We start from the raw sequence: 19,561 nt of genomic DNA on the forward strand, positions 1-19,561 counted from the left end.
GATGTCCGTTTATATTTTTGAAATGATTATTCTGAACATGTTTTAAAATCTCTCTCTCTCTCTCTGAATGTTCTGAATTCCTGATTGCACGATTGCCAGTGTCACGCTGAGCAGATTAATGGATGTGGATGTTGGTGTGGTGGTAGGCCCCAGTTTAATTCACATTGTTCTTCTGTAGACCACAATGATTATTGAGACTCGACAATCAGCCCCTCTGTTGATTGCGGTCAAGTCGAGCAATTCGATGTGATAAAAACAATGCAACTCTACATAATTCTTGGCCAATTAATATCATGCTCATTCCGCATTCTAGCACTCACGTGCGAGAATGCAGAAATCAATCGAAGCTAATTTTCACATGGTCATACTGTATGCAATTCTGGAACTGCATGCCATTTAGTTTGGCCTTGCCTGACCTAACCAACTAAACACATTTTTGAATAATTCTTCACCAACAGCCTTGTTAGAAAGCTACCATGGAAGATTTTCATGCTCTTCTTTTGACATCATCTCTTCCTTTTGTTTAAATGTGTGGTTTCTCTCCACCCATCCCTTCTCCAGATCTCATTCTGAAGCTTCATCTGTAAAGGAGGAGGAGGAGTCGTCGGGTTGCCGCCGCTGCTCTCTAGCGCCCTGAATTCCACTTCACATCTGGAAGCCATCTTCTCTCTCCCCCCCCCCCCACCCCCTCAAAGACTCGCTGATTTTCAGTGTAGCTCTTTGCTGTGATGTAAATAACCCTATAATCATACTTGTGCCCTCAGTTTGCCACCCTCCATGCTGTGCGTGTGTTTTCACATCCAAAACACTCCTCCACCTATTTCTTCACCATACTAAAATGAGATTGATGGTGTGCTTAAAAACAAAACCGTCTTCATCACTTCTATCAAAGGCTTTACATCAAGTATGTGTGTGTGTGTGTGTGTGTGTGTCATATGGTCGCACTGAACAACATCGCCAATCTGCTTTCGTAAATTTAAATCACGTTCACGTAATGGTAGTTGACCCTAACTTTTTTTCCTGACCATTTCTAGCATATCTGTCTCCTCTGTTATTTCCCAAAGGTTGCCAGAATACTTTTCCCTTAAAAGGGTTTGTATGATGCGCGTATGTACAAATAAAACTGACTTGGCACAACTTTACATTCCTGGGTTTGCGGCCCAATGGCTTGATTGTCAGTTGAGTTATCCGATGACAAAGGTTAGTTCCTTCTCTGTGTTCACTGTCATTTTTTTAAATCATTGCTTTGGTTTTGGGGCGGCCCGAAACCAAGTGGTTAGCACATCGGCTTCACAGTGCAGAGGTACCGGGTTCGATTCCAGCTCCGGCCTCCCTGTGTGGAGTTTGCATGTTCTCCCCGGGCCTGCGTGGGTTTTCTCCGGGTACTCCGGTTTCCTCCCACATTCCAAAAACATGCATGGCAGGCTGATTGAACTCTCTAGCATTGTCCCTAGGTGTGAATGTGAGCGTGGATGGTTGTTTGTCTCTGTGTGCCCTGCGATTGGCTGGCAACCGATTCAGGGTGTCCCCCGCCTACTGCCCGAAGACAGCTGGGATAGGCTCCAGCATCCCCCGCGACCCTAGTGAGGATTAAGCGGTTCGGAAAATGGATGGATGGATGGATGAATGCTTTGGTTTTATATTAACTAGTAAAATCAAATGCATTTTTATAAAGTGTTACCAGGAAGCAAAAGCTTCTTCTCTATGTGGAGATTACATTTTTTTTTCATGTCAACTAAACTCATGTTTAAACTGAAAGTGTTTATTATAATCATAACAAAATGATCGTTGATTCTGTGCCATCTTAAAATGTCTCTACTGTGGCAACATCAAGTCAACCTCTAAAATGTGAATAAATGATACTATTCATAGATTACCGACCATTAAAGCTGACGTTGGAGAAGTATCTCAAGTTGTAAGCAGTTGTTTGATTTTTGTGTATGAAAGTTTAGGACACTGAGGCTCTCTAAGCGGGGTTTGTGACAGACGTAGTTAGACTTTTTATGAGTTAAATTGAAAGATAAGAATTAAATGAAGATGCTTTCCCAAAAAAATACGTAATTCACCCTTTAGGATTACATGATGGTAAAGTAGTAGTTAGCAGGTTTGCCTCATCGTGGAGATGTTCCGAGCTTGAATCTCAGGTCAGGCCCTTCATGTTCTCTCCGTGCTTGTGCTTGACCATTGCAAGTCGTGCAAGTCAAGTGAATGTCCTCCGTTATTACGGCTTCCTCCCACATTCCAAAAACATACATGTTATCTTAATTAAAGCCTCTAAATCATGGGGGGTCAAACACGAGTGAGTTTAATCTGCCTCGCAGGATGAATTTGGAAGTAAAACAATTATTGTCGTGACCCTGGAGTTATGTGTTGTGGTCAGTGTTGTATAATTTCCAACACTCTGCAAGGGAGTGAATGTGTACATGGACTCTATGGGTGAAGTCCTGATTTGTGATTAGATGAGAAATCAGGACTCTGAATAACTTTTATTTCAGCGTGGTTACGGCTGCCAGTGACCCATCCTGCGTGTATTAAAGAAACTGCTAATCGACCACCTCCTTTTGAGCCTTTCAACATCTGGTTATGCATAATGCAATAATAAAGGTGACCCAAAAAGTAAATAAATAAGTGGTCGATTTTTTTGTTGTTGTTGTTGTCATTTCTAACAATGCTTCTTATGAATGAAATGTACACATTTGGAAAGCCTGTTTATTTCACTTTTAAATTAGGCCACATTTGCAACAAGCATGCATGGGATGAGCAGCAGAGCTGATGATGCGGGCTGGCTTGAGTTAATTGAGGCTACATTCAAATTTTCCTAGTTTGAAACTATAAACGCCCCTTTAAGGACTTCATTTCCCAAAAGGCGCTCTCTCTCTCTCTCTTTCTCTCAAATGATAGATAGATAGATAGATAGATAGATAGATAGATATTTACACTGATTTACATTGACCTTCCATCCAAGGCCTTTGCCACAACGTCACACTAATCATGTCAACTGTACTGCCTCGTAAAATAAGTAAAGCACCTTATAAGGAAGACAGCAACATAAATGAGTGTAGCTTTGCAAAGTGCCCATTTTAGAACAAACGTAATGAACATTTTTTTTGGTTTGTTTTGTTTCAGAGAACAATAGTTGTGTGTGTGAACAGCTCTAACAGTGTGCTCATCCTGGGACAATCAATGGTGAAACCGAGCTTTTCCATGGCAACATAATGTACTTGTCACAGTGGGTTAAAACAAGCATTGACTTGTCTACTGATGTACTGTGTGACAGTCACGATGGAGGACTGAACATGACATCTCTGTCCAAGCTCTCACATGGTTTGTCCAATGACATAGTGAGAAATGACCCGATCATGCCTCTCTAATCAGGATGCCTGAGAGATGCACGTGCGGCACACACTGGATCCACACACATAAACACATGCGCGCGCACACACACTCTCACACGATCTTGTGTCCAAGCCGTTGCATCTACGAGTGCGCGAATTGTCGTACGAGTACAGTGACAATTCAGCACACGAGTAGGATATCAAATTAATGCTCAAATTCGTATTTTCTTGTAAGAACTCTACAATATACAGGTATGTCACGTTCTCTCACGCACAGGAATGCACGCACGTACGTACATACATAGATGCATACGTACGCACTCAAGCGCGCACCCACGCACAAAGCAACAGATCCCTCCGTCTGTGTTTAGGATTACAGTGATTCCATCACAGTTAAAGATAACTGCTTAATCTGAAGCGCCCTTGATTTGTCTCTGTCAAACATTGTCATTCTACTTTTTCATACACGTAAGAGCAGGAGCAATGACAAGATGCCATCACAAAAATGGAAGTTGGGCTCCTCCATACGGATCAACTAAAATAATAGTTACAAATATGCCTTAGAAATACAAAACAAAACAAAAAAAACACGCATTGTTAATTGGAAATGTTGCATGGACAATAAACGCTTAAAAGTAGAATTGATTGCTCTACAGAGGACCTTTTTAAACGTAATGATGACACAGCTCCTTACTGAAATACTAACTTCAACAAAGCATTTACTGGACCGCATGTATCGATCATCAGTCACTGCCCGCAGCCCACAAACTCGTCATCTGCGCCTAAAGCAAAGTCAGTTACACTCTCACACGCGCACACACACAAACACACACACACGTACACAAAAAGCTGCGTTCAAAGTGTATGAAAACAAAACAAAACAAAAAAAAACACTTACGGTGTTCCCTGGATCTCAAATGGCCTCAGAGTGAAATCATCTCTCAGTGAGTGAAACCAAGACATCAGCGTTGTTGGTGGACTAATGATTGGATTATTTGTCTCAGTCCTGCCCAGTTTCCTCGGCTCTCCCACGATGCATTCAGTGACACCTCGGAAATTTCTCGACTACACGGAGTACAGGGTACTTGCCTTTTTTTCGATAACCTATACTTTTTATGATCACATCATCGCTCTTAAATGTATTACATTTGAAACATGTGACAGCACTTGGTATAATTCATAACATGGGACATTTCGACATGGACAGTAACAGATGCAAGTAAAATATAAGAACAGATATGACACAAGTTAATTTTACTACTAAAACAATTGTATATGCACTATCAGCGGATATGGTAATCTAGGAAATCGAATACATGCAGTATATTTTGCAGTTCTGAGTTTAGGAAAGTCTGAACTTTTGTGATTTCCCATGTTCCAAGGATCCAATTGTTGACGGGAACAAAATTGTGGCGGGGGCGCGTCTTGTGACATGGCAACACATGAATGCATTGATTTATAAATTTGACCAAATCACTTCAAAGCCAAAAATAATGCTATATATATTCACAATTCACATAAGGCGAGGCACGACCCTGATGGTACAGAAAATGGATGGATGAATATTGTTTGATTGATTTGGTAGAAAATAAAATGTTTTTAAATGAAAATGTGCAATTGTTTATCAAATTGAATTATTTAATTATGGAATATACAACTGATTCCTGAACCAATTTACGCTATGAATGTTACATTTTGACCCAAGCACTGCCGCCTAGTGTTGATTTTTGGGAGCACAATTTACTTTCGACAAACCTTCAGGGAAATTTTTGTTATACATCACACATTTCCTCATAATATGGCACGAAATATGTTAGCCGATGTCCCAGTTTATCCCAGTAAGCCTTAAGACGTGTGTGTGTGTGGTACCCTTGCAATTAAAAGGGGTGCAGATGTAGCAAAGATGTGGATGTAGCAAAATGAAGACACGTGGCTTGAATTGCACATATTTACATTATTTCCCTATACAGTATATAGATCTCTCCCCCGCTTTTTGTACACTGTATGTAGGAGGAGATGGACGAAGTGGTTGATCCTGACAGTCTGTGGTCTGTTGGTAAGCAAGTCCAGCAGCCAGTTCCCCACACATCAAATGTTTGTAAGAAATTGCCTCAAAAATGATTACAGCTCCATTTTCTAAGAAGTAAACTGTGCTCCCAGAAGTTAATTTTGTCTTAATATCATACTGCTGCTTGATTCATTATTATACAAACACAAACATGTGACCTACAGCCACAATAGCCAATTTGAATTGTGAACATTATTGACGTAGATTTGATAAATATACAAGTTATAAAACAAATTATATGGGTAAATGACAACATACAGTGTAAACTCTACCAAAGAATGCCAATATTGTTATGCATCTCACGTGAATGTCAGTAATGAGATTTCAATAAATCCGCTTTGACACTTGAAGAAAAAGATTGTTTGACTTGAAGATTAAACTTGCTTTTACTGCATACAGTACCGGTACTTAAGCAAAACAGAAAAGATACATCATTAGTCATTAAGAACAATTTATGTGCCAAAGATCGTCAGCATTAATGTAATTTTATAGGACCTGTCTGTTTAGAAACTGCACCAATGGAAAAGAGGCACGTACACCATTTATTCAATGATTTACGTTGTAACATGACAAATGCCCACAAAAACTCCTACATATTTTTTGCAGCCAAAATGTACACACTCACCTGCGAGCTAGCAGTTTTAAAATTACAACTGCAGAAGACCCTGGAATGAGTTTCATAGTCAGAAAAATCACTTGATCAAAGTACAAAAATGGACTGCATAGCAACTTGTCACCCACAGGTGGCGCATTATAACTTCCCCGCTTCCTGAAACTGACTGAACAATCCATCATCTGCCCGCAGGGGAAATGACAGAGTCCTGGTTTTATAGTAGTGTGGGTCTGAGTGAAGGTTCTGGATGACATCTGTGAGGAGGTGGGCGCGCTCCACGCCACAACCTGGCGCATCAAAGCCAAGCTTGGTGAAGTGGACATGAAGGTGGTAGTAAGACGGCTGGTAGTGCAAGTAGACTCTCAACTTGCTGGCTGGGAGGCTGTAGTGCTGCAGGATGGCCTCCTAACGGCACAGAGCACATCATTAGATTGGTGCCATTATATTAATATTAGTTCCAAAGTGCTTAAATAAAGTGTGGTGTCACCTTTCCTTTCTGGAAAATGTTTTGAAGGAGTGGTAAGTGCTCTGATGTCAGATCTCTCAGACTTTTGATGTTTCTCTGATGTGTGATGGCAATTAGGTACAAATTCTCCAGCTGAATCAAACAACCAAGTAAATATTTTCAGTGGCACCAGACATAAAAATGAACAAGAACTTGGAAAAAAACATGGCCGTGTCTTAAATTTTTTTTATGGCTGTATGTATCATGCATGTTTCACCTGTTTCTGGTCCCATTTGAAATCTGGGAGGAGGACAAAACCAAGCTTTGGGTGTGGATCTTCAAACACTATCCGCTCAGACTCAGCCTTCTTCTCCAGGATGTTATATACCCACTAGGGAATTAATGTGATGTCAAGAACATCAGCACAGGATTGAAGTGTTGAACCTTTTGCAGGCTCACTAACCTGCACACTAAAACTCTGCTTTTGGATGAAGGGAAGAGTGATGGATTGGTAGTCGTCCGCTGTCTCCTCCACCAGGACACTCTCCTGACGCTGGTATTTCTTCACATGCTTCTCAGTGGCTGGACACACCACAGTCGCCTTCATCTCTGAAGAAGACAAATCGACAAGTGCGGCTTTTCTTCTTCACAGATGGGTTATTGTATTTGATGGAAAAGTCATATCCGTACCGTTAAGGTGAGGTGGAGCTTGGAGCCGATAGGTGCTGTAGATGTCATTCTTTAAATCGAGCTTTAAGGTCGATGCAGTGAATATTTCAGACAGGGTGTCTTCTCTGATGGGAGTCTTCTCCAGAATGACTACAGCATTCTGGTCAGCAAACTGATGAGCATGTAAACAACCCAAACATAAATGTAGAGAAAGAATATTATTGTTTTTTTTTTCTTTTTTAAACAAGTGTACTTAATGCTCACTCTCAGGCTGACCCCCTTCATATTAAGCCTGTCTTTACTTTGTGAGTAAAATAATAATAATAATAATAGAATACTCCATTTATCTCATAAAACCTGTTTAATCCCGCCAGAAAACGTAACAGTCTAGTTATAAATGATCAAACTGGAGGTCGACATCAAAACAAGAATTTCTCACTCTCGTTCGAATACGAATTAAATCATCGCCAACACTAAACTCAATCGCGCCAAGAGTGTGCGGTATCGAAAATAGGTTAGTAGCTAAATAATCATATCTACCTTTCCGTGGACGAAGATTGTTTTCTCCCTGGCAGAATCACTCAACACGGTTGTGGTTTGAAAAGTAGAAAGAACATTTTTTTCAGCTTGCTCTCTATTCTCTCCTCGACCATCTTCGTTGTCTACTTTTGTCTTCTTGGTTCTTGGAGAAAAATCATCGGATGCTTCGGGATTATTTTCACGTTTAGTTGAAATATCCGCCATGTTTGACGCCGCTTCCTCAAAGATTGTTTATGACGAAAGGATCGTTCACTCTGTACGCAGAACAAAGCCGGCAAATTGGCTTTCGTTGAGAGGATCGTTGAGAGGAAATAGCGCGCATCAGTAATGTTTTTTGTTGTTCTGCATTTATTTAAAAACATGTCATTAAAATTTGTTGAGGTTATTACAGCGTTGCCAGCCCCAAAATATACACAATTCAGATTTTGGTTTTACAATTTGTACTCTCAAACCTGAATATGTAGATAAGCACAGGTCGTTAAAGACCTGTCAAGATCACATGATTCGTCAAGTAATGTCCTCCCATTCTAATTCATTCAAATCACAGGCACACACACACACGCACACACACACAGGCACACACACACACGCACACACACACGCACACACACACACACACACACACACACACAGTTTGAAAGAGATTTTGAAATTCCATTTGATTCGGTTGATTTGTTCATTCCTTTGGATTAACTCAACTGTTTTACTGCACATCAAAGTACATATTCATCACAACTGTCCATATTTCCGTCATTACAAATTTAGAAAATTTATAGCCACTGAACCAATCACTTGCCAACGACGCGTGTTACTATGATTGACATCGTTTTTAGCCAATCGCCAATGCTTTTCGTCTAGGGGTAGTCTTATATCAGAGTTGACCAATGAAGATACAGAATTCAGACGCTAATCGGAAGTTTTTAAATAGGAAGAGCGCAGATGTGTATTTCATATGATGATGTTTGCCCCGACAGAAGCTACGGATGTGTGATACCTTATCTGTGTAACGCCAACTTCATGTAGATGGCTAAATGTGTCAGTTGGACGTCATAGCAACATGTACATTACTTTCCATAAATGTTTTATCGTCGTTCTTCACGCGCTTGTTGTCGTTGCGAGACAAGGTAACCCTTCAAATTTTTCAACGTTATATCCTGTAATATTAAAGAACAAAGTTAGCATGAAGAAGAATGGCTCAGTGTCATTTGAAAAAATACTTGCAGTCAAGTGTATAAAATAATTTAGCAGTGATTTGTGATAATTAGATGCTTGTTATCCACTTTGTCGTTGGATTAAGTTGTTATAAAATACAGTGTATGAGCGCGTGTGTGGACTCCAGCTCGCTAGCAGAGATTTATCACTTCCTCTCTGCATTTTCAAGTTGAACATTTCCATGTATTTATTTTATGTTGCTGAAACTTTTTTTTTTGCGCAGACAGACGAAATGTTCTTTTTATCGTTGCTGACGATTTGAGGGCATCTTTGGGCTGTTATGGAGATGTAACAGTAAAATCGCCAAACATTGACCAACTCGCTTCCAAAAGCCATGTTTTTCTCAATGCATTTGCACAGGTTAGCCAACTTGGGTATTTTAATAAATGTTAGACTGCAAACACATACACTGTAGGAATTTGCTTGCACGTTTGAATGTTTTTTTGACTGTTGTTGTTTGCAGCAAGCCGTGTGTGCGCCGAGTCGAACATCCATGTTAACAAGTCGCAGACCAGATACAACCAGGCTTTATGATTTTAAATCCTACTGGAGAGTGCATTCTGGAAACTACACCACTCTTCCACAGTATTTTAAATTACAAGGTTATGTTACCATGTCTGTAGGAAAAGTTTTTCACCCAGGTAAATTGACTTAAGACAAACTGCATACATTTGCTCACGTTCTTCTCATTTGCTGCATTTTTCGACAATCTGCTTTGTCGTTTCTGTTTGCAATTGAATATTGGGGACAATGGTTGTGCTGTATTTGTCTGCAGGCATCGCCTCAAACCACACCGATGACTATCCTTACAGCTGGTCAATTCCTGCATACCACCCTTCTTCATTCAGGTTTGAGAAAGAAAAGGTACCACCTAAAATTAAGGCTAATAGGACAGTATTAAACCTGTACAATGATTATTCTGTCTTGTTTGCGACCAGACCACACTGACAGCACCTTAATAAACTGACTACCACTGAGAAATAAGTTCAGGATATTTGGCTGTGAAATTTCAGGATGAACCTAAAACGCATTATAATCTTTACAGGTGTAGCAAGAATAGGGGGTCACTCCCGAGAGTGTAGATAATTAATTGTGATTCAGGAGAAATGACTTTATATGTATTAAAGGCTCAGAGACATTGAATTGTAGAAGCATTCTAAGTGTTGTAATTTCCCTGTGTTACCGTGCTGCCTCCCGTTTCGCAAGTGTTAAACTACATATGATGACGCTGCGTTCCCTGCGCATGAGCAGTTTAGTATTCAGGAAGAGCGCACAGGTTCGTGGTGTCCTCGCCCAAGGTCGTTCGGTTTAAGTTCGTAAATTGGCAGAGTTCATGACCAAAAAACTCTGCATCTGCATCTGTACCTCTGCCCTTGCCATCTGCACATCTGCACTTCTACATATGCCTTCTGCCCTTGCCTTCTGCCCCTGCCTTCCACCTCCGACCTTCTATTCCGTCTCCAAACCCACCTTGAGTCACCTACAATCTGTCTTCCATCTCCCAAACCTGCCTTCTACCACCTATTAAAGAGCCTTACTTCAAGATACCTGCCTGCTGTATTCTAACCGATACACCATCCTGTACCCTATGTACCCCAAACTGATCGAGCATAATTTTCCTCCCAAACAGCATAACTCCCGCTTGCCTTTAGGAGCACCACATTAAATTTTGTTTTGTCAGGTTAAATGATGAAAAAACCTTATTAAATCAGTCTTGAAATATGAAGGGCGGCAGGCATAATAAAATAAGTTGTGAGTTGGTTGGAGTTGTGTGTATGCCATTGGTTTGGGAGTTTTATGTGGCGATTTCCAACTTCAAAGCTGCTTCCCACTCTGTCTGGTCCGGGGGGCAGTTTGAATACACACAAAAAAAGGCCGTAGAAGTTCCCCAGGTGAAGTAGTACGTCTCCTTATCACGTTTTTTTTCTTTCTGAAGATTAGCAAGCCTTTGTCAAAGTGAAGTGTGTATATCTCCACGTCTACCATCTGAATTTTCTAATGTAATGACGTTGATGAAATTAGTAACGAAAGCTATTGTGAGAATAGATTATTGAATGCGTGCGGCAGTTTCTCGGGTCCTGCTGGCAAGCATATTACTTTGTCATCATACTGCTTGGCCCAGCTGTTAAATGTGTGAATACAGTGAGCATAAGTGGAAAAAAAGTTTAACAACAATTTGTTGAAAGGTCAATCGAATCAGTGATTGACCAGTGCCCTAGAAAGCAATAGGTGCAAATACATCTGTTCCTCAACTTTATTTTCAGATGTGTAAAGGAGAGGATGGTCGCCTCCATGCCAACCTGCTGTGTGCAGTGAATGTCACGGAGCAGCCTGGAGGAACGCTGCCTGACATGGAGAGTGGAGATGAGGCTGTGAGACTTTTGAAGACTCAGGCCTCTGATGGTAATCCCTTCTTCCTGGCCGTGGGCTTTCATAAACCCCACATTCCCTTCCGGATACCGCAGGTATGCTATGAAATGCTTACAGTTCTTGGGATCTTAACTACACAATGTTTTTAATGTAACCAATCAACATGCTCTCCCTCCAAAAGTATTGCAACAGTGACTCGCGGTGTGACTAAAAACATTAAGGTGGAACATAAAAGAAAAAAAAAATATATATATATATATATACTGTATATATATATACCGGGCCGCCTCTCTCTCTCTCTCCCTCTCTCTCTCTCTCTCTCTCTCTCTCAAGAGAGAGAGAGAGAGAGACGGCCCGGTACTCCAGTGGTTAGCACGTCGACTTCACAGTGCAGAGCTACGGGTACAATTCCAGCTCCGGCCTCCCTGTGTGGAGTTCGCATGTTCTCCCCGGGCCTGCGTGGGTTTTCTCCGGTTTCCTCCCACGTTCCAAAAACATGCATGGCAGGCTAATTGAACACGCTAAAAATTGTCCCTAGGTGTGAGTGTGCATGGTTGTTCATCTCTGTGTGCCCTGCGATTGGCTGGCAACCGGTTCAGGGTGTCCCCTGCCTACTGCCCGAAGACGGCTGGGATGGGCTCCAGCGCCCCTAGTGAGGATTAAGCGGTTTGGAAAATGGATGGAGAGAGAGAGAGAGATATATACATATATATATATATACACACACACACAGCACTATTGTACTGTAGTAGTTCAGTAGTATTTACTAATGTTAATGTAGAATAGGAAATTGAATGTAATGACGATTAAGAAAACTAATGTAAAAGCCCACACTCTCTGCTGATGGCAAGGCATGCCGTGCCAACCATGGAAGCAAAAACAAACCAACACAAAAGTATGTCAACATTTTGATTTTACAAGCCATACCGAAACAAGTTTTTGTTCATGCTCGATTGGCATATTAGCACATTCTAATCACAATAATAAATCCCGTACTTTTTTGTATTCCAGGAGTATCTACGCCTCTATCCCATAGAACAAATGACTCTGGCCCCTGACCCAAATGTTCCGAAATGCCTTCCCCCTGTGGCCTATAATCCTTGGACAGACATTCGGAAGCGAGACGACGTCCAAAAGCTCAATATTAGTTTCCCGTATGGACCAGTTCCAAAAGACTTTCAAGTATGAATCTTACTTGTGAACTTTTTTTTTTTTTTGCTTTAACATGGCTAATCACTTTGTATCTCCTTTTGAAAACTACATCATTGTCCTCTAGCTACGTATCCGACAGCACTACTATGCTGCCGTGTCCTACTTGGATGCCCAGGTTGGACGGCTGCTCAGTGCCCTTGATACCCTGGGGCTGGCTCAGAGCACAATAGTGGTGTTCACCTCGGATCATGGTTAGTCATGAGTAGTGAAAATGGTTTGTGTGGGATTTTCTAAGTAAAACATGCTCGGCTATTGATTTTGCAGGAGATTGGATTCAGCAATGTTTTTGTGTGTTGGGCGTCCTCGCATTATTGAGGTGTCTCAATTGAATGCCAGCCACCAGAGGGCAGTGTTGTAACAGTAATATGGCTGTTTTGTTTCAGGTGGATACTTAGGCTAATTGGATGAATAAAGTGCACCCCATATTAATATTCAAATTCAAGAACCTGGTAAGATAGGGAAATCTGAACTTCTTTCGTAGTCACCGTGTTGTTCTCATTCCTATTTTATTTCAGGTTGGTCGCTAGGTGAGCACGGTGAATGGGCAAAATACTCCAACTTTGATGTGGCAACACGTGTGCCTCTTATATTTTATGTTCCTGAGCCTCCTGCATCTTACAGTGTGCTGAAAGAATCTACCTTTCCTTTTGTGGATGTCTTTAGCCCATTAGAAGTCATCTTCAAAAGTAAGAACCTGCATTTCTAAAAACACCATAAATAGAACCTACATTTTGTGGTGCATTTGAATTTAGTTGAGAAAAGGGGAAAAAAAGACTGTTGACAACGTTGGGACTATGTTCACTATGGTTCGGGTTAATACACAAGCTACATCAAGAAATTCTGCCTTTACAAAGACAATGCCCAGTTTCACAGTATGCCACTCTCTGAAGGCTGTTTTTTTTTTTTTTTTAATCTTAAGTGCAGTTGCCTTTTATAAATCATTTCCTCAATTTGAGACTTCTTGAAACTGAGTGACTCATGTCTTTTCTAGCTGATCAAGTTGTGCAAAATGTGGTGGAGCTGGTGGCTATTTTTCCAACAGTCTCCTACTTGGCTGGCCTGAAAACACCTCCCCCCTGTCCTGAAATTTCTTTCAAGGTGAGTGTAATCATGCTTCAAATAATTCACATTACATTTTTTAAAAACAAAACTAAGCAAAATAGGTCAGACATCATTTGGCATGTTAGTACATCTGGACTAAAATGTTGCCCTGCTATTTTGGCTGAGATGAAGCAGCAAAATAAACAATTTAGCTATTCTGAATATTATTAAATACATAGATTCCGTACAGCCTAACGGTGCTGCCTCTGAGAACTATTAGCCGCATTGACTCATGGTTAAAATAAAAGCGTAAGCCCAACAACTGTAATTGCAGCAATGCAACCGTCAGTGTATCCGGAAATGTCCTGAAGGCAGCACTGCAATGTTGGAAGCTTCTCATTAAATCATAAAAATCAACCAAACCAGTTTGTATTCTTGGTCGTGCGACGAAAATTATCAATGCACACACTAGAAGTCGATTGTCTGAAAAAAAGAATTCCGATGATATGAACAGCTGGATCTCTTGTGCACCCTGCACCAAATCGCTTCACAAAGCTGCTCACGCAACACCTCTGGCATGCCACAAACATGAAAGTGGTGTCGTTGCTGTAAAACCTTCACCCACCACTTCTGTGCGAAGTATATTTGAATATATAATTCTGTCTATTCTGCACCACGCAGTTGTTCTAAGCGGTATTTTCATTCTGTTTGTTCTCACACTTAAAGTATGGTAAACTTCAGAATACTCTGGGCACAAAGGGTTCCTGACTTCCCATAAAGGCATTCATCCAACTGCCGGGGTCTTTTATAGATAGCCATTGGTCAGCATGAGTTAAAAAAAAATACGACCTTCTATTTATATAGTGCTTTTCAGAGTGCTCAAAGTTGCTTTACTTACCATGAAAAACAACAAAACTAAAGTGGCTGCTCTTGCAGTAATCCACTCTGTATGTGATTATTGCCTTTATTAGAATTTGTGCATTGGAGGAAGTAAGTGAGGGACTGAGCTGGACAATGTTTTTTTTGTTTTTTTAAGGGTAGAAAACAATCCGTTTTGTTTGCTTGGTTGACATGTGGATCAACTGACAGGTCGCGATCCAAAATGACACAGAGGTTGCAAATGTGTGGTATGTGGCCAAGGTCTTGAGAAAAAGAGAATGGAGGAGTTGCAGTTGTGAGGATGAATTGCTGTCTCTTCGTGAGGTAAGATCTGAACCAGGGAAATGTTGTGCCAGTGATGTGGAAGCAGACTTTTTTTTTTTTTTAGGCCTTAGAGCAAAATGGAATGCTGGATTGTGTCTGAAGCAAGCCTCTGTGAGGTTGAGCATGATGAGGATGCCGGCAGAAATAAGGAGGTCTTGATTTGCCGGAGTGTTGTTCTGAATGAAGATTGAAATGTCTCAGACAGTGCGTTGGCGGTTTGGTGGGTTTCAACATTGCGTTCCGGAATTTTTGATACAGAGGGCCAATTGGAGATGGAATGGGAGCCATTTTGACATGACTGCAACAAGTTTCAAGTGTCCTGGACTGAGCCAGATTTGAAGGAGATGTTGAAGATATTGAAGGAGAATGAGCGAGGAGAAAAACGGAAAACAGGATTAAGGTGATTTGAGGATAGCGACGAGAGCTGAGATGCGACTTCTTATGAACAAGGTTATTTCAAAGAGTTTCAGAGGTGAAGGGATTTTGGGGAGAGGAGGCGATCACGTTGCGATGGATGGTTTTGACTTGTTTGGAAGAATGAGAGAGGATTCAATTGCACTTTTCAAACAGCCGAAGGATCTTGAGATGTAATCTCATCGTTGTAACGTGTATGAGATGTGAGTAGTAATTGGACCGGGTTGTGTGAGTGTTCTTATAAAATAAGAGGTGTAAGATGGGAGGCAAACCGTTTGTTTTCTTGTCCAGCCTTTCCAGTTGTTGCTGGAGACTCAACAGTGTATATACTTGCAACAATAATCATGTGAATTCTTTGTAGTTACCTCTGCACGAGTTGGTCATCGAACGTGATCTGAGGACTTCCACTATGTCACTCAACCTTAAACAGTCTGTTGAAACTCATACTATACAATCAACATAAAACAGATTGTGTGGGGAAACTACATACTTGTCCCTGCAGATGAAAAGGAATTATTCTGCCCTTCACCTCTGCAAATTGGGAGCATTCTCCCCCGAAAAAGTCCAAGTGGGCGTTGTCTCTCCTAGTTTAAAATTTCTATACCCCCGACTGCAGCTTACTTGGCACAGGCTTGAAAGTTTGCCACATTTTTTCCTTGACCTGTGTTCGCGACCAAGTGTGTTGGCCTCTCTGGTGCGCAAACCAAAGACTGATGGGAGCACTTTTGACATACATGTAGATTTGATTGATGGCAAGTCGACAGTCACCAAATTAGCTGTACAGTACTGATAACTGCTCCACAGAACATAAAGAAGATATGCCTATGAGTATTTTTATATGCTCTGCTTTGAATTAATGACAGGCCTAGTCAGTTCTGACCAAACCTTGGGTCAATCTAGTGCCGGATTCAAGCCCGTCACTAAACACTGATAAATAAACAGTGTCACATTATAAATCGCAGGGTTAAAAGCATGGGGGGAAAAGCAGTATAGTCCAGAGTTTACGGTGGTTTGCGTTGACATTTCCTTTTTTCTTCAGGAGGAGCTGTGTACAGAAGGAAGGAACTTGGCGCATAAATTCAAACCCAAAAAGAAAAAAAATAATGAGGAGGCAGTGTCTTTCAGCCAGTATCCGCGGCCTGCTGATACACCGCAGGTACAATCATTGTTGTTTTAAACACTCACATGTATGTTTCAGCCCACGCCTCAATTTCAATGAAGTTTGGGCCTCGCAGAAAGAGTGAATAAAAACAATGATTTGCACATCATCTGCACACTTCATTTTTCGACTGGACATTTTCATTGTGTCACAACTGAACCCCCAGGTACAAATAAGTCGTGTTTATGGTTAGAAAACACGACTTTCAGACCATTCCTGGTCTGGACAGTTACGTACCCTTTGCATGCGAATGCCGACCCTTGGGGGTGCTATTAAGAAAAAAAAGCACAGTCATTTTCATGGCATTACAATTTTTTCATTGCCAGTTTTAAAGCGTGTTGTACTGAAAGTTAAAGTAACTGGAAGGCACTTCAACATTTTAATGAGTTATGATAACGATAGCCAAAAGAAAAGAATTCAATTCAGCAGTACAACACGTGTAGAGCAATCTAAATTAACACAGTGAACAACAAAAAATGAATAATGAATACACCTTCAAATGTAAACATCCTAATCTGTAAATTGTGATATGACCGTAGCCTGAACCTTTCGCCCAACTCTGTGATCAATATTCGTTTACCCTCTACCGAAACTATTCGAACGGGTTACTAATTGTACTCTTCCCAAAGAAAGTCTAAAACATGAAAAATCTAATTTGATCATAATGGTCGATGGTAAACTGAGTGCACTTATAATGCGCTTTATCTACGCCATATGGTGTCCATAGCGCTTCACCAAGCTGTCACATTCACTTTTTGGGAATCATCGGCGTTCTTAAAAATATGGAAATTCAGACAAAATGTCCCAGAAGTAAATTTCGATAGATTGGCAGCTCTGTGTGGGTACCTTCTTTCATGTTTTCTGTCGTAAACACGGTATTGGCCATGTGCCACCCAAAAAATATTATATAGGCATTGCAATGGGTTTGGGCACCTGGACCTACTGTGTAAATCCAGCCAGCGCTGATTTACCCTCCTCCGTCTGTGTCTATCTGAGACCATGATGTCTGATGATCGAAGGCATAATTCAGTAGACCTGACATGACGGTGTCCTAAAATGTCCGCCGTATAAAGAGATATCTGCTTCAAGTCTACCGTGTCACATTTGTCATCATCTGTTAGGAGAACTCGGACCTCCCTGACCTCAAAGACATCAAGGTGATGGGCTACTCTCTGCGCACCTTTGACTACAGATTCACTCTATGGCTGGGCTTTGACCCCAAAACATACCAAGTAGGAGTTCACTCTTCGCAAATAACCGCACGGCGTTCACTCTGTCTTTCTCAAAGCTCGTCTGTAGAATGACTGAGCATCTGTCTCGTGTGGTTGACATTTGCCACTATCATCAATTTGTAAAGGTCAACGTGTCTGATGTCCATGCTGGGGAGTTGTACATGCTGGTAGACGACCCCGGTGAGGACAACAATGTCTATGATGACTTTGAGCAGCACAGCATGATGATGATAAGGACGAAGATGAAGAACATGCCACCTGTAAGTTTGCGTTATGTCCATTCGTTTAGATTCTTGATCGACGTGACTCGTTGGTTTCTTTCCTGCCCAGACTGTGAGCGTACAGACAAGGATGAAGCTGCAGCTCCTCTACCTCACAGCAGGAATGAAGATGAATGCAAGGGAAGCACGATGACTGATGGCTGTGGAGTGCATAAAATACAAGAGAATACACAACATCGTGAGCGCTTTCACAGGCGATAAAACCCAAGAAAGGGAAAAAATATTGGCCGTGTATATTTTTCTACAAAACAGATGCAACCCGTTATTAAATATCTAACATGCGCCATCTCGATTCACGTTTGAGCTTCAAAGATCATAATCGGCAACTTTTTTACAAGGCAGCCATGGCAGCACACAAGGTCAAATTTCAATAGCGCGCACTCTTGATAAACCGCTTTAATTAGTTGAAAATTATTCACATCCTTTTATATGCTGCTTCCTCGAGGAATATTGAAAATGAGTGGTGTGCACATTAAGAGTTTCACTGGGTGTTACCTCCACAGGTGCTGTGTTAACAGCGATATTTCTAATGCACTTTGTCACCTTGAAAACAAGTGATTATGGTTTCCAGTTGATAAAGATGTTGCACTGCTTTGTATGTATGTAAATCTCCACTTGAGCCACTCAAGCTCTCATGTGTTCAGCTAAGCACATTGAAGCCATCTAATTAAATGTCTTAGTGAAAATGACCGTGGCTTACATTCTACTGGCACTTAAGCTTAAAGTTCAAAGGTGCAGCAAATCCATACACAACATGACACGAGACAGCCTTGAGTTAAAAAGTCAAAAAACATCCAACCAACCAAACTTGTTCTCGATGGCTTGCGGGTCACTGGGTCGCGGGTGAGACATTCAAGCTAACTTTAGACGAGAAGTGGTGTACACCCTGGACTGGTCCCCACACAGGATGTAACTTACACACCCTGAAGCGGTTGCCAGCCAATCGCAGGGCACACAGAGACGAACAACCATCTGTGCTCACAATCACACCTCGGGACAATTTAGAGTGTTTCATCAACCTGCCATGCATGTTTTTGGAATGGAAGAGGAAACCGGAATACCCGGAGAAAACCCACACAGACACAGGGAGAACATGCGAACTCCATACAGGAACGCCGGAGCCGGAATCGAGTCGACCACTGTACCGCCACTTTATCAAACAGAAAAAGAAAAAAACCCTAACTGCACCAACCCACATCAAAGCCCAAAATATATGCAGCGCTGCAATGAGTTTTGTGGGATCCACAGATGACCTTTAGCAAACAGTATAAGGCGAAGGCCAAAGGGCACTTGTTTGCTTGGTCAAGTTGTCCACACGATATGTGCTGGGGTCACTTTTGTGTTTGGAGACACGTTTGCTACATTTTCCTCCGCATGGACAGATTTTCACAATAATTTGATGTCATTTTGGCAGCTTTATGCTTCTTCTATAAGGGGAAATGGCATCCCTACTGTCTTTTACGTGCTCAGTACAAGACTGCATTAATTGATCTTCATATTTTATGAACATTTTGCCAAGTGAGTTTGGCTCGCAGCAGTTCAGCTTCACTTTCACATTGTTTGTATGAACAGAAAGCACTGGGTCACTGAGGTTGTGCCTGTCTTGTGGCAGCCTGGAAATGTGCCTTGGTGGTTTTATCCGATCAATATTTATCATCCCGAGCAGTGATCTCCTCCCATGAGCACATCGATCCAATGACAATTACGTTCGTGTTTACCTGCTACCTCCTTTTTTTCCCTCTTATGGAGCTGCCCCTTCTCCTCCAG

General features: G+C 41.4%; 3 protein-coding genes across 8 annotated transcripts in view; 1 reads left to right on the top strand and 2 right to left on the bottom strand.

The window, feature by feature from the left end:
* The window catches only part of LOC147208624 (uncharacterized), a 44,157-nt gene extending 39,836 nt beyond the window's left edge, over positions 1–4,321 (bottom strand). Inside the window, exon 1 of one of the 5 annotated variants that reach the window (XM_086138427.1) lies at positions 4,234–4,321. In XM_086138427.1, the coding sequence (XP_085994553.1) occupies positions 4,234–4,298 (65 nt within the window). In that variant the 5' untranslated portion in view covers positions 4,299–4,321. Of the gene's footprint in view, positions 1–4,041; positions 4,198–4,233 lie in introns of those variants that run through there. The other 4 variants (XM_086138404.1, XM_086138396.1, XM_086138387.1 and 1 more) reach the window with 4 other exon arrangements.
* A 1,611-nt stretch (positions 4,322–5,932) lies between these two features.
* Positions 5,933–7,918, bottom strand: dcps (decapping enzyme, scavenger). Its single transcript, XM_086105974.1, has 6 exons — positions 7,671–7,918; positions 7,152–7,302; positions 6,925–7,070; positions 6,739–6,852; positions 6,504–6,614; positions 5,933–6,421 (listed from the first exon to the last, which is right to left on the bottom strand). The coding sequence occupies exons 1-6, from the start codon at positions 7,872–7,874 to the stop codon at positions 6,155–6,157; spliced, it is 993 nt and encodes a 330-aa protein (XP_085962100.1). The 5' UTR covers positions 7,875–7,918; the 3' UTR covers positions 5,933–6,154.
* Positions 7,919–8,604: 686 nt separating this feature from the next.
* On the top strand, positions 8,605–18,483 carry ids (iduronate 2-sulfatase). Of its 2 annotated transcripts, XM_086138439.1 has the most exons (13): positions 8,605–8,794; positions 9,106–9,242; positions 9,346–9,523; positions 9,658–9,746; positions 11,147–11,347; positions 12,264–12,434; positions 12,529–12,655; positions 12,980–13,150; positions 13,456–13,562; positions 16,162–16,278; positions 17,403–17,513; positions 17,639–17,773; positions 17,844–18,483. In XM_086138439.1, the coding sequence occupies exons 1-13, from the start codon at positions 8,728–8,730 to the stop codon at positions 17,925–17,927; spliced, it is 1,695 nt and encodes a 564-aa protein (XP_085994565.1). In that variant the 5' UTR covers positions 8,605–8,727; the 3' UTR covers positions 17,928–18,483. The 2 variants fall into 2 exon arrangements, with proteins under 2 accessions (XP_085994565.1, XP_085994566.1); XM_086138440.1 differs by lacking the exons at positions 9,106–9,242; positions 9,346–9,523.
* Positions 18,484–19,561: the final 1,078 nt, after the last annotated feature.

This window comes from Hippocampus guttulatus, chromosome 2 (genome assembly GCF_054856545.1).
Source record: "Hippocampus guttulatus isolate MCC_2025c chromosome 2, RoL_Hgut_1.0, whole genome shotgun sequence".
Taxonomy (NCBI): domain Eukaryota; kingdom Metazoa; phylum Chordata; class Actinopteri; order Syngnathiformes; family Syngnathidae; genus Hippocampus; species Hippocampus guttulatus.

What these genes read in the sequence shown, in the direction of transcription:
- dcps (XM_086105974.1), bottom strand. Translation starts at nt 7,874, where the DNA reads ATGGCGGATATTTCAACTAAACGTGAAAATAATCCCGAAGCATCCGAT. An exon ending in AGCTCCACCTCACCTTAACG is followed by an intron (nt 7,071 to 7,151) that starts GTACGGATATGA and finishes TGTCTTCTTCAG; the next exon opens with AGATGAAGGCGACTGTGGTG. An exon ending in AGCAGAGTTTTAGTGTGCAG is followed by an intron (nt 6,853 to 6,924) that starts GTTAGTGAGCCT and finishes TTAATTCCCTAG; the next exon opens with TGGGTATATAACATCCTGGA.
- ids (XM_086138439.1), top strand. Translation starts at nt 8,728, where the DNA reads ATGTACATTACTTTCCATAAATGTTTTATCGTCGTTCTTCACGCGCTT. An exon ending in TCAGGTTTGAGAAAGAAAAG is followed by an intron (nt 9,747 to 11,146) that starts GTACCACCTAAA and finishes CTTTATTTTCAG; the next exon opens with ATGTGTAAAGGAGAGGATGG. An exon ending in TTCCCTTCCGGATACCGCAG is followed by an intron (nt 11,348 to 12,263) that starts GTATGCTATGAA and finishes TTTGTATTCCAG; the next exon opens with GAGTATCTACGCCTCTATCC.